This window comes from Coregonus clupeaformis, chromosome 5 (genome assembly GCF_020615455.1).
Source record: "Coregonus clupeaformis isolate EN_2021a chromosome 5, ASM2061545v1, whole genome shotgun sequence".
NCBI classification, from domain to species: domain Eukaryota; kingdom Metazoa; phylum Chordata; class Actinopteri; order Salmoniformes; family Salmonidae; genus Coregonus; species Coregonus clupeaformis.
The window spans coordinates 2,985,832-2,999,310 of record NC_059196.1 but is presented as its reverse complement, the minus strand read 5'-3'; the positions used below and the strand labels follow the sequence as shown (position 1 = coordinate 2,999,310).

The 13,479-nt window shown below is 44.6% G+C and overlaps 1 protein-coding gene across 1 annotated transcript in view; it reads right to left on the bottom strand.

The window, feature by feature from the left end:
* Positions 1-13,479, bottom strand: part of LOC121558530 (kin of IRRE-like protein 3) — a 442,346-nt gene that overhangs the window by 268,490 nt on the left and 160,377 nt on the right. The window contains exon 2 of the mRNA XM_045211752.1: positions 4,278-4,427. Within this exon, the coding sequence (XP_045067687.1) occupies positions 4,278-4,427 (150 nt within the window). The remainder of the gene's footprint in view (positions 1-4,277; positions 4,428-13,479) is intronic.

Sequence of the window (13,479 nt, the reverse complement as noted above, 5' to 3'; positions counted from 1 at the left end):
CGAGCTTTACACCACTCCAGCCGACGCTTGGCATTGCGCATGGTGATCTTAGGCTTGTGTGCGGCTGCTCAGCCATGGAAACCCATTTCATGAAGCTCCCGAGGAACAGTTATTGTGCTGACATTGCTTCCAGAGGCAGTTTGGACCTCGGTAGTGAGTGTTGCAACCGAGGACAGATGATTTTCAGCACTCGGCGGACCCGTTCTGTGAGCTTGTGTGGCCTACCACTTTGCTGTTGAGCCGTTGTTGATCCTAGAAGATTCCACTTCACAATAACAGCACTTACAGTCGACCGGGCAGCTCTAGCAGGGCAGAAATATTACAAACTGACTTGCTGGAACGGTGCCACGTTGAAAGTCACTGAGCTCTTCAGTAAGGCCAATCTACTGCCAATGTTTGTCAATAGAGATTGCATGGCTTTGTGCTCGATTTTATACACCTGTCAGCAATGGCTGTGGCTGAAATAGCCAAATACATTAATTTGAAGGGATGTCCACATACTTTTGTATATATAGTTTATGTACTGTAGGCATATTGTGTTGTACTGTACAACAGAATCCCACTGTTCATGTACATAAACAAATGACCCAGTGAATTCACTCCTCTTGCCCTCTAGCAGATTGAACATAATAAGATGTGCTGTTGTAATACAAAAAAGCTTGCTGAGAGTAAATGAAAAACATACCTTAGCGTATATCCAGTTTAATGGCATCTAAATGCCTTTTAAATAGACATTGGTGGATTTAGTGACGACTTTGTCCTGTGACATAACTGGGTTACGTTTATGTCAAACAGATCACACACACAATGGCATTCTTATGTAGAGTGTAGAGCATGCAAAAACCCTGCTTCATTGTTTGGGAGGAAATTTCAGGGATGTCACTGTTGTATAAATATAACTCACGTTGATCTCAATGAATTTCAAAGACAACGTGTGTTAACTAAAGCAAACAATGTAAAATAGCCCCATTAAGGGTAATGAATCCATCAGGACAGAAATGGATTTGTCTTTGTAGTGGATCAATGGCAGGGGAAGGGACGATGAATAGAGGCAGGGGCATAGTGATTTACGCTATTCAGGAAGGACACGTCTCACACTGACACCTCCAGGGATTGAAATAGGGTAGTTGGGGTTGGGAAATGGATGACCAATTAATTTGCTGTCGGGGACAAGCCAGAGGAGCACACGTGTCAGATAGCTTCCAAATACTCTTCACCTCTGTCTAGAATGTTAAGAACACTATCTGGAACATTCTAACACTTAGGTTTTCAATCATTCCATTTGTGCCCTCCAAAAAAGCATACACCAGTGGGCACTCTCCATGGACTGCTTTGAGATATATTCATGCCAATCATGCATATTCATGCCATTCATTTGGTGCAGCTTTGCGCCGGTACATCTCTCTCTTTAATTAGAATAGAAGGCGCTATACAAAGAGAAGGAGCAGAAATTCAGGGAGTGATAGGAATCATCCTCTTTTGTCCTCTGATTTATCAGACTGAATAGTGAAAGATTTTTCTCATTTTAATCACTGTTCCTCTGAATTGTCACAGGCCCAGGCGGAGCGAGCTATTGCAAACGCAGCTCCTTCAATGAATAGCAGAGTGGTTCCTATATTGAAATGCGCTGCACAATATTAGACGCCTCACACTTTTATGTATACAGCTGCTTTCCTTGTGTATATAGCCGTGTATATGCCATCATTCTTTATGGCTGACTGTATTGCTTGTTGACATAGGCAGAGACGATAAAAAGAGCAGCTGTGGTACACTTTATTTCAAAAAGTGACATTCATCTTAATACACTGCTCTAAGACCCTGTCCATGCTTTTTAATAAAGATCTCTTTCGTCCATGACAACCTTCTTCAATTCGATGTATCTCATCGACACAGGCTGAATGAAGAGTGGCATTCAGATTCTGCCCATCTCTGAGTGTCCTGGCCCGGCCATTGATCAGCATACAGAGTGGAGTGTGGGTGCACAGTGGTGGAGACATGATCAGTCCACAGCCTCCGTCCACGGCCTCTCGCCCATGACCGTTAAACTGCTGCTGATGTGCCGTTAAGAGTCGCTCTCACCCTCTCTCTCTCTCTCTCTCTCTCTCTCTCTCTCTCTCTCTCTCTCTCTCTCTCTCTCTCTCTCTCTCTCTCTCTCACCCTCTCTTTCTCTCACCCTCTCTCTCTCTCTCTCTCTCACCCTCTCTCTCTCTCTCTCACCCTCTCTTTCTCTCACCCTCTCTCTCTCTCTCTCTGTCACCCTCTCTCTCTCTCTCTCTCTCTCTCTCTCTCTCACCCTCTCTCTCTCACCCTCTCTCTCTCTCTCACCATCTCTCTCTCTCTCTCCTCGTTATCGTAAGTCCTTCTCCTTCTACTCCCTCTCCTCCAGACCACTTCAAAACTGTTGGGTCATTGTTTACTGCCTTCCCCAGCCTCCCGGGGGCCTGATAAGGGCCAGACCGGTGAATGGGATGGATTTATTGGGACAGCGTCGTCCACTGAGGTTTAATTAAGGAGCTCTATCGGTGACAAGAAAGGCACACTAGAGCAGTCACTGAAGGTAAGAGGGTAGGAGACACCAGATCTCCAGTGGAATACATATTTAATCGCACGGATCATAAGAGGCCCCGCTTTTAAAGGGCCCCAGATGATTTTTTTGCCATGACTTGAATGGTAACTACTCTGAGAGACAGGCTAGAGATCCCTCAGTGATTGAGGAAGAGAGGTGTGAAAGGAGCTTGGCTATTTTCAGACTCATCTCCCTTACTCCCTGTATAAGGCCGTAGAATGTCGTGAATCCCAAGGATCCCATTTCTAAAGACAATCGGGGGGATAAAATATATTTTAATAAATAATGCAGATTTTCTAAGCTATATTGATTTACTCCCTCAAGAGGTCGGAAGTTAAAAGGTTGTAAATATTTATTTGGAAGAATAGATAGTCATCGCGTCTCATGAATATGGATCAGGCGCAAGCATCAAGTGGAGAAACTGCAGGCTACTAAAATGACAGTGCAGCAGTAAGTGGTACTCCAAATTAAACAATTAAGGTAATAATACAAGAGGCACAATGTAATTTGGATTGTGAGTTACTCTTCAAAAGCCCATTTACTAGCTAAAAGTACTTGAAATGTGACCCCTGGCTACATTGATACACATTCAGTGTTGATTTTGGGGCTTCTTTGCCCACCACAAACTGTTAATTAATTAGGTTTATCTTTCTATTAGATACTAATGAGGCCTTGGGTACATTTTTGTGGTAGTGCTAAAGTGAATACAACTGTCTGGGGTATTTCACTGTATATATTATAGGACACTAGATATTTGGGGTGGAACATGTAGTGTGGTAATTAAATCTTGAATCCCACTGTCACTGCGTTTTGGACCCCTTTTAAACACTGTGTTAGAGCTACAGATGTCTTCTGCATCCACTGATACCAACCATTAGTATGTGTGATTAACAGGGGCTGAGTTAGACTGGTGTTTGTGAGACAAGGGCGGATCCCAAAGGGGTACGGGAGCGGTTCTTCTCACAAAAACGTCTGTAGAGTTCGAATGGTTTGAGCTACAAACTATTATGCTGAGACTCTCACGAACACGTACATGTAATCTGTTTTTCTCTATGACGCTCAGGGGTTCTTCTACATAGAGGGGTTTTTCTACATAGAGATCATAGGAAATCCCAGCACATATTGTCTATAATACTGTAAGCTCACATAGCTGCTGTCACCTTCAAACTCCACACAGTTGTCTCTTTCTACTAGTTGGATATTAATTTCCCACTGAGCAAACAATTTCTGTACTTACACCATTATTATTAATAAATGTTTTATCAGGGTTTTGCTTGGCACACCTTATTTGTTTATTGACATTTGTCAATAAAACTCATGAATGTTTATGTCCTTCATGTTCTACTTATAGTCCTGGTTGCCCTGAACAGAAAATGGTAAAACACTTCAATGTTAGCCTAAATATGAATATGGTTGTTTTGCTGTGGTTACAATGAAGTTAAGACCACATTTAACGCACAGTGCTGCATTGTTATAGGATTATACTGTATGTTTGTCTACCTGCAAAGTAACATTTCTATGGCGATGAGAAAGAAGACATAAACTTTCAAAAGATGAAAAGCAGTGAAGGGAGAAATCCAACATTGACAGATATATGACAGCGTGTAAGTAATAGTACTGGCTTGTAACAGATTGGAAAAGGGATCAGAAACAGACACGTGACAGAAGGAGATTAAGAGTGACCTATGGTTTGATCAATATCTTTCCTTACCTGATAGGTCTCTGCCAACGCCTAGAGCCAGGCCATCTTTGATCCACAGGACAACACCATGGTAGCCAGGAATGGAGCAGGGCAGGGTGACGGGCTGGCCGGCCACCACCACCAGGTCCTGGGGTTGCTGGGAGAACATAGCCTGGACTCCTGGAGAAACATACAGAAAGATAGAGGCACGGTCAGATACTATGATCTAGTTCTCTAACACATTCAAAGACATCGCCTTCAAAACACCTAACCCAAAAGGACAGGTGCAAACACATAATCCAAAAGGACTGGTGCAAACACCTAACCCAAAAGGACTGGTGCAAACACCTAACCCAAAAGGACTGGTGCAAACACCTAACCCAAAAGGACTGGTGCAAACACCAAACTTAACAAACCCCTAACCCAACAAGATAGGTGCATTAAAGGTGCTCCACTTTGCTGAAACTCTACTCTGCAAAAGTAATCAAAGCATTTTCATTTACATAGGATTTCCACCCATGCAGATTGGCTGCTCGTATGACACTCCCTCGAAATCACAGCCCTGTCTGCCAACACCACATCTCTGGCACACATTAACTCACACTCACATTCATGTACTTCAGCCATTCCCGTTATTAGCCGCATGGTGCTACCAGAGCTCAGGCAGAAAGTGTGGTGTGACGGACCCCATTAGGGGTAGGGAGGGGGTGGTGGGGTGGACATAGGGTACTGGAGGCACAGTTGGGGAATGTCACTTAGTGAGAGGTGTCACTGACATGCAGAGTGTTGGTGAGCATGTTGAGGCTCTGATATCTTTGAAGCTATCTCTCTCTGAGTCCACCTAAACAGCAGCCCCCCATCCCCTTCTCCTCCTTGGCATCCTACCACACTGTAGCACAAAGACCATTGGGTAATTGGAAGGCCTTGTGAGAGGAATAGCGGGGAGAATAAAAGCCTTTTAAAGTCAGCCTGTCATCTGGGCTACAGTTCTCGCCTGCCTGTATGTAAAAACAGGCAATGCATCTTGGGATGGGGGATAAGGCAGGAATGTCGACATAGGTTAACAAGTGACACGTGGTCTCAGATCACTAAGATGGACGCTCGTGGTCTCAGATCACTAAGATGGTCTCTCGTGGTCTCAGATCACTAAGATGGTATCTCGTGGTCTCAGATCACTAAAATGGTCTCTCGTGATCTCAGATCACTAAGATGGTCTCTCGTGGTCTCAGATCACTAAGATGGTCTCTCGTGGTCTCAGATCACTAAGATGGTCTCTCGTGGTCTCAGATCACTAAGATGGTCTCTCGTGGTCTCAGATCACTAAGATGGTCTCTCGTGGTCTCAGATCACTAAGATGGACTCTCGTGGTCTCAGATCAGATGGTCTCTCATGGTCTCAGATCACTAAGATAGTCTCTCATGGTCTCAGATCACTAAGATGGACTCTCGTGGTCTCAGATCACTAAGATGGTCTCTCGTGGTCTCAGATCACTAAGATGGTCTCTCGTGGTCTCAGATCACTAAGATGGACTCTCGTGGTCTCAGATCAGATGGTCTCTCGTGGTCTCAGATGACTAAGATAGTCTCTCGTGGTCTCAGATCACTAAGATGGACTCTCGTGGTCTCAGATCACTAAGATAGTCTCTCGTGGTCTCAGATCACTAAGATGGTCTCTCGTGGTCTCAGATCACTAAGATGGACTCTCGTGGTCTCAGATCAGATGGTCTCTCGTGGTCTCAGATCACTAAGATGGTCTCTCGTGGCCTCAGATCACTAAGATGGTCTCTCGTGGTCTCAGATCACTAAGATGGTCTCTCGTGGTCTCAGATCACTAAGATGGTCTCTCGTGGTCTCAGATCACTAAGATGGACTCTCGTGGTCTCAGATCAGATGGTCTCTTGTGGTCTCAGATCACTAAGATAGTCTCTCGTGGTCTCAGATCACTAAGATGGACTCTCGTGGTCTCAGATCAGATGGTCTCTCGTGGTCTCAGATCAGATAGTCTGTCGTGGTCTCAGATCAGATGGTCTGTCGTTGTCTCAGATCAGATGGTCTGTCGTTGTCTCAGATCAGATGGTCTGTCGTCTTTCCGATCTGATGGTCTGTCGTCTCTCAGATCAGATGGTCTGTCATGGTCTCAGATAAGATGGTCTGTCGTGGTCTCAGATCAGATGGTCTCTCGTGGCCTCAGATCACTAAGATGGTCTCTCGTGGTCTCAGACCACTAAGATGGACTTTCGTGGTCTCAGATAACTAAGATGGTCTCTCGTGGTCTCAGATCACTAAGATGGTCTCTCGTGGTCTCAGATCACTAAGATGGTCTCTCGTGGTCTCAGATCACTAAGATGGTCTCTCGTGGTCTCAGATCACTAAGATGGACTCTCGTGGTCTCAGATCAGATGGTCTCTCATGGTCTCAGATCACTAAGATAGTCTCTCGTGGTCTCAGATCACTAAGATGGACTCTCGTGGTCTAAGATCACTAAGATGGTCTCTCCTGGTCTCAGATCACTAAGATGGTCTCTCGTGGTCTCAGATCACTAAGATGGTCTCTCGTGGTCTCAGATGACTAAGATAGTCTCTCGTGGTCTCAGATCACTAAGATGGACTCTCGTGGTCTCAGATCACTAAGATAGTCTCTCGTGGTCTCAGATCACTAAGATGGTCTCTCGTGGTCTCAGATCACTAAGATGGACTCTCTTGGTCTCAGATCAGTTGGTCTCTCGTGGTCTCAGATCACTAAGATGGTCTCTCGTGGCCTCAGATCACTAAGATGGTCTCTCGTGGTCTCAGATCACTAAGATGGTCTCTCGTGGTCTCAGATCAGATAGTCTGTCATGGTCTCAGATCAGATGGTCTGTCGTTGTCTCAGATCAGATGGTCTGTCGTCTCTCAGATCTGATGGTCTGTCGTCTCTCAGATCAGATGGTCTGTCATGGTCTCAGATCAGATGGTCTGTCGTGGTCTCAGATCAGATGGTCTCTCGTGGTCTCAGATCAGATGGTCTCTCGTGCTCTCAGATCAGATGGTCTGTCGTGGTCTCATATCAGATGGTCTCTCGTGGTCTCAGATCAGATGGTCTCTCGTGCTCTCAGATCAGATGGTCTGTTGTGGTCTCAGATCAGATGGTCTGTCGTGGTCTCAGATCAGATGGTCTGTTGTGGTCTCAGATCAGATGTTCTGTCGTGGTCTCAGATCAGATGGTCTGTCGTGGTCTCAGATCAGATGGTCTGTCGTGGTCTCTCAGACAGATGGTCTGTCGTGGTCTCAGATCAGATGGTCTCTCGTTTGATTTCTCTCCTGGTTCTTTTATATTTTCTTCTTCTTTTTTTGTAACTTTCAAGTTAAATTGTTGTGCGAAGCTTAGGATGGCCTTGGCTACCTTATTTGTGTTATTTCCCTCTTATGTACACACACAAACAACCCAATCCCACATACACAAAGAAAATAATGAAGAGATATGTGCTTCCTTCCCTGATAATTATGTTGCAATATCTCCAAGGGGAGTAAAAGCGGCAGATAGGAGAGGAAATGTAACAGATTGCAATAATAGCAATAACAGCAAACATAGTCAATGATGTTGCTGTCTTTAATGCACCTTTATCCACACAACATATTGGATTTGCTTTCAATGATCCTGTTCTTTTTGTGCTTTGGGTTGTTGTTTTCCTTCTTTCTGATAGTAATTACATAGAAGAAACAGATTAGCTTTGTTTTACAACATTAGTATAAATCAGAGAGAGGTTATAGATTATAGAAATACAAACACAATGTCTTCAGTGGAAGTATTACATTAGTAAACATATCAGTCATATTTAGTCCTGCAACCGGTGAAACATGAGTGATAGCTAGTTAAAAGGTAAACACAAGTCTCCGTATTGATTTATACAAATTCTCCCCCACTGTATGCCTCATCTCGTTTATGCACCCTCATTATTAAATCAACATCTGAAAAAAGGAGTTGGGAATCCGTAAGCACATATTGGGCTATTAGTCTTCGGGAACCCGACGGGCCTCTCTGGCATGTTTTCCTGTGACGTTTTTGTTGTGTTGGCCTTGGGTATACTACCCAGACAGCCTTGATCCGACTCCCCTATGAGGGGTTTATCTTGGCTGCACGCAGTGAACCAGTCAGCGCTCAGACACATGGTAGGAGAGACGGCGGCTTGGCAAAATCTCTTGGCATGTGACAGAAGAAGAGAATGCGAGAGAATTCGCTTCTTTTCCGCTCTCTATCCTCCCAGTCAGGATTGCTATTATCAACCACTTCAACCTGTGCTGTAATTGATTTAATGTCGGCGGCGTCTCCGGCTTGGCAGCACTAATACCCCCATACCCTCTACCTCTTCTAACCCGCTGTTCAAATCCCTTCTCCCCACTCTGTCAAAATCCTTCCCGTCATCGTAACAAATTAGACAGATTAGGATGATTTTCTCAGAGGTTGTCACAGCCTCCCTTCCTCCAGCATCAGGTCTTCAACTCACCAGTAATTATTATTATTCACAGCCTAGGATAATTATTTTAATTAGCACTAACATCTAATCAAAGCGGTAATGAAAAAATACAATGCCAAAAAAACTCCTGCCAAACAAACATGCTAACCTAAATATTCCCTTCTGGAGATACTCTGGTTCAAGACAGTAGCTAGGTTTCCATCCAATTGGCAACAGATTTTCAAGTAAATATTCTAAAATCCGCATAAAGAAAAGAAGCACACTACACACATTGTGCACAAATTCCAGCTTCACTAGATGAATAGAGACTAGATCAACAGCGCCAAAGCCATTGTTAACTCCCCAGTATTCATAAACCACCCCCTTAGTTGATGAAAGAGCCATTCTCCACAGACATAAATATGGGAGCACAGAGATTTCTCAAGAGTACAGCCTCTCTTAGACCCTTACAGACACAAGATGGCTGCATAAGTCGGTGGTAGAGAGAGAGGGAGAGAGAAGCAGGGAGATTAAGAGGCGCCCTCCCACAGAGGAAAAAACAAGGTCCACCTGGTGTGGCCACTTGACCAGCAAAATGGAGATCTACTTCATTCACATAAATAGGCTATCTATGGCAGTCCACATATGTAGGTCACCAGAGGAGTACTGAGAACAGGGTAGAGGTGGCGGTTAGGGAGGGTGGGGAAGGGGGGGGAGCAGAGTAAGCCCATATCAGACTGGAGGTCCTTCAGCAGTGTTGGTGAAGTCACAGCCCTGTGCGTCGTACAAGGCTCTGTCACATCTGCCAGCATTCCGCTCCGGTGGACAGCAGGGCGGCTTTAGCGGAAACCCCTCATTTACCTCCTCCTCTTCCTCCCTGGGCCAGCTGCAGAGGCAGCCGAGCATGACGTGCAGTGGAGTGGAGACAACAGATTCCTCTCCTCCTCTCCTCTCCTCGTCCTCTCCACATGCAGAAGAATGGGGGGTCGATAACAAAGATGATCAAAAACGAGGAGCGAGAGACAAAAAAATAAAGTGTAGCAAGAAAAACCCAGGCGATTTTATAATAACAAATAGACAGTGAATGAAAAAGTTCTGTGCGGGTTTGGGAGGCGCTGGTAGCCGGAGAGGGGGCTGATTGCAGTGAGGCTCAGGTGCTGGAGGAGATAGAAGAGACCAGAGATCCCTCTTAATACTGTTTTATTAACTTCTGCTAATGGAGGAAGATGAGAATGAGCCTTGTGAAATGTCTAGACAGAGCAATATGGTGAGATTAATGGGGCCTGATTAGAGAGGTCAGGTGTGTGTGTGTGTGTGTGTACGAATGTGTAGGCATTTGTAGAGATAGTGTAGACACCAGGTGACTATCGCCGAGGACAACCTGAGGGCAACAGCTCCTCAAGCTAACACCTCTCACCTGTTTTCACAAACATTTTCTATAAAAAGCGCTGACCAGTAAGTCTCCATTATTCTGTGAATGGGAGGTATGTTTCTCTCAGATGGAGTACCTTGGCTCGGCTCTGTCCAAAGCAATAGAATAAATGGGGTCCATCCTTTGTTATTTTTCAAGTAGGGCCATAGAGAACATGAATACCTCTCACCATTGACCCATGGGCCTCCAGACCTCTGCTCACCCCCTGAGGCCTTGCAGCTGCCTCTCTCCCTATTTACCCAACACAAATCACTGCTCATTCCCACAACGCCTTTTGATTGAACTCCGTGGGTCAATTGATGAGGTAAAGGCGGCAGACCTTTGATTGGGAATGAAGGGCTGAGGGTTCTGGAAGAAGCAGGCTGTTAGATGTGCTGAGCAGGGCCACATAATGCCTATAAAAGCATATTGCCTTCAAGTAATGTTTTCATTTAACTTCAGATAATTTGTTTACTGTTGGATGGCTACTGCGTTTCCACACACTCCAGTGCTATTTTCACCCAGCGCTAACGGCCTCGCTGCGGCCCCCAATCTCGCCTCTGTCTGCCAATCAGCCCTGGAAATTACCATTAGAGCCGCACATCCAGTCCACTTGAGATTACTAATCAGAGCGGCGGCCGCCCAACGCCTGCCATGCCGTCCACGTTGCCTGGAGCTCAGCTACGGATCATAAGAAGGGACTATTATCCCCCTGGTTTTCACGTATCCTCAGGCCTGAGAGAGCTGGAGAGAGGAAGGAATGTACAATAGGGAAGGTGTGTGCAAGGTAGTTTTGTGACATCTTTGGCCGACCGCATGGTATGGCTTCCCTGATGGCTATATTGGCATGGATATGCTCCCACCCACTGGGCATGCTGTGTCGGTGTGTTAATTTGCTTGGGGAGGCAGCTCCGTCTCGTAATCCTGTGCCTGTCTGCTGAGCCCAGCTACCTCTAATGAGAGTGTGAAATGAATGAATAAATCCCATCATTATTGTGTTTTCCTTTTCAACATCCAAGGCAACCTTAGTCAAGTTAGAATCACCATCCGCTCAGCTAGTGGGCCCCCACTGTTTCACTTCCTCATGCCCAAAGATGAAAAGCGCCCCACTGAAGACAGATAGGAAAATTATCTAAGCACTGCGACAGGCTTTAAATGTACCTGTGCTGAGGCGATGTGAGTTATTTGAGGACATAATAATGGGTAAAAGGACTCCAGCAGATCTCCACTAATCCAAGCCCGAGGACTAAAGTAAACACAAACCCTAGCAATATGGATTACTGTATCTAAGCTCATCTCTCTCTAATTGAATTCTGCCCATTGGGCCCAACCTGATGGCTGGATCAATCTGAGCTCCCTATCTCTCTGCCTATACATTCATAGCCAAATGTTTATCTAGAGCTCATCCTTCTGGCTTATCACCCAAAGCATCGCTTTGGCTCCCTAATTCTCCTCACTCAATCCCCAACAAGGCACCTCTGTAAAAACAGCCCAAAACAACATGAGTTAAAACTGTGTATCCATTTGTGCGATGTGTAGATTCCACAAAAAAGAAAGACATCATAGAATATGGAGCAGCAAGTCATGGAGGTCAGTGGATGAAGGTTCGTTTTTTGGTGGACCAACAAGGGTTTAAAATCAGGCATTAAAAGCACTTCTTTCAAAAGGGCAGAGAGCACTGAATGCAGTCTTGCTTTAAAAAGTAATCTTCCTATGCTGGGAATGTGACCCAAAATTGCATAAATATGACAGCACTTCCATGTCATTGGATTTTTGCACGTTGATAACATCTAATCGGAATGCAGACGTTCCCTGCAGGAAGTCTTCGGTACTAGAGTCCCCACAGTAGCATCAAGTCAGGATGTTTTATTAATCGATTTCAGTGTATTCACTTATGGGTTTTCTGGGAATAGGATGACAAGAATACTAAACAAATTAATTTAATGTGATTCTCAACTGTAAACAATGTCTGTACTACATCTATCTCTGCTGAGGGCGTCATAAACGTCATACATCAGTAAATGCTCTTTGAAGCCATAGTACACTACACCATATACACAGTACACTTAATTCTTTGTCATTTCTCCTCAAATGGCTTTGTTCCAACTCAAACGGTGATCATTTGGCCTTGCCTCCAACTTATTCAAGTGAAATGCAACGTTGTGATTGACAGCAGAGATTTACAATGCATCCCCCTCCATCTCGTCGCCAGTCGTCCTTCCTCCTGGAGACAGAGACACATGCTCTTGCCCTTCATCGCCACACGCTGATCAGTCACACACTAACCACTCCACCGCTCGCCCTCCGACTGACAGTGCCGGGGCCATGATTGACGCACTTAATTATCCAGAGCGCAATCACTAATTCGACAACCTCACAGAACCGTGCTGTGAGGTGCATCAATTAATTAGTAGGGCATAAAGCATAAAGCCACAGTGTGTAATACTCAAAGTCATGGCATTTCCCTGAGTTTCTTTCATTAGGTATGAGAACAAGCTAGCTAGCTGCTTCGCTACACTGATTCCCTGCACTACTTATCAGTCTCTTTTGTTTCTACCATTACTTCTAGACTGGACCGTGGGAACTAAGAGGCTGACAGGAAGTAAGGTGAGGCTGGACTATTATGAGGAAGCGTTTGACTAACATAAGCTACAGCAAGGTGAGGCCACGGCTGAGGCCCCGCACCCATCTATCTCCATTATGTTAACAACCAATCAGAGAGAAAAAGAAGGGTCTTCTATGGAGTGATTTCATTGCCAACAGAAATTGTATTTGTATTCCATCATTTTTAATTTGTATTAGGATATTGCATTTGAATGTAATATTTTTTAATTTGTAATGTACAAAATGAATAATTGAATTCATAAATTGAACTTGAATTTCATGATTTGAAAGTTAATTGAGTGAATATTGTATTCAGTTTTAAATTCAACTTCAATTTCAATTAATATTCAAATTAAATATTTACTGTATATATTCAGTTTCAATATGGTAGATATTGCATTAATTGTCAACATCCTTATACTTTGCCAGTCAGGAAAGGTAGAAGAGAACAGATAGAATCAAACTGTCACTGTGGTAAACAGAAGCTCCTGGTGGTCTCTGAAGCCAACGTGGCATGTTTTAATTTATTTTCTTCCTATGAATTTGGCTCTAGCATTTGAACCATTTTGCTAAGACTCTCTTGAACATGGACGTCCCTTCTGTTTCCCTCGATGATGATCATAGGCCGCTCTAGAAGGGAGTGTCACAAAAACCATAATTTGGCCCCCATTAGAATACAGTTGTGAATAGCAGTGTCATAGCTCTTCTAAGGATGGCCTTTCCACTCCCTTTTTAATCTTGCCCTTGTGACTGACTGGGTTTGAACCAGGTCTCCTGCATGTCACA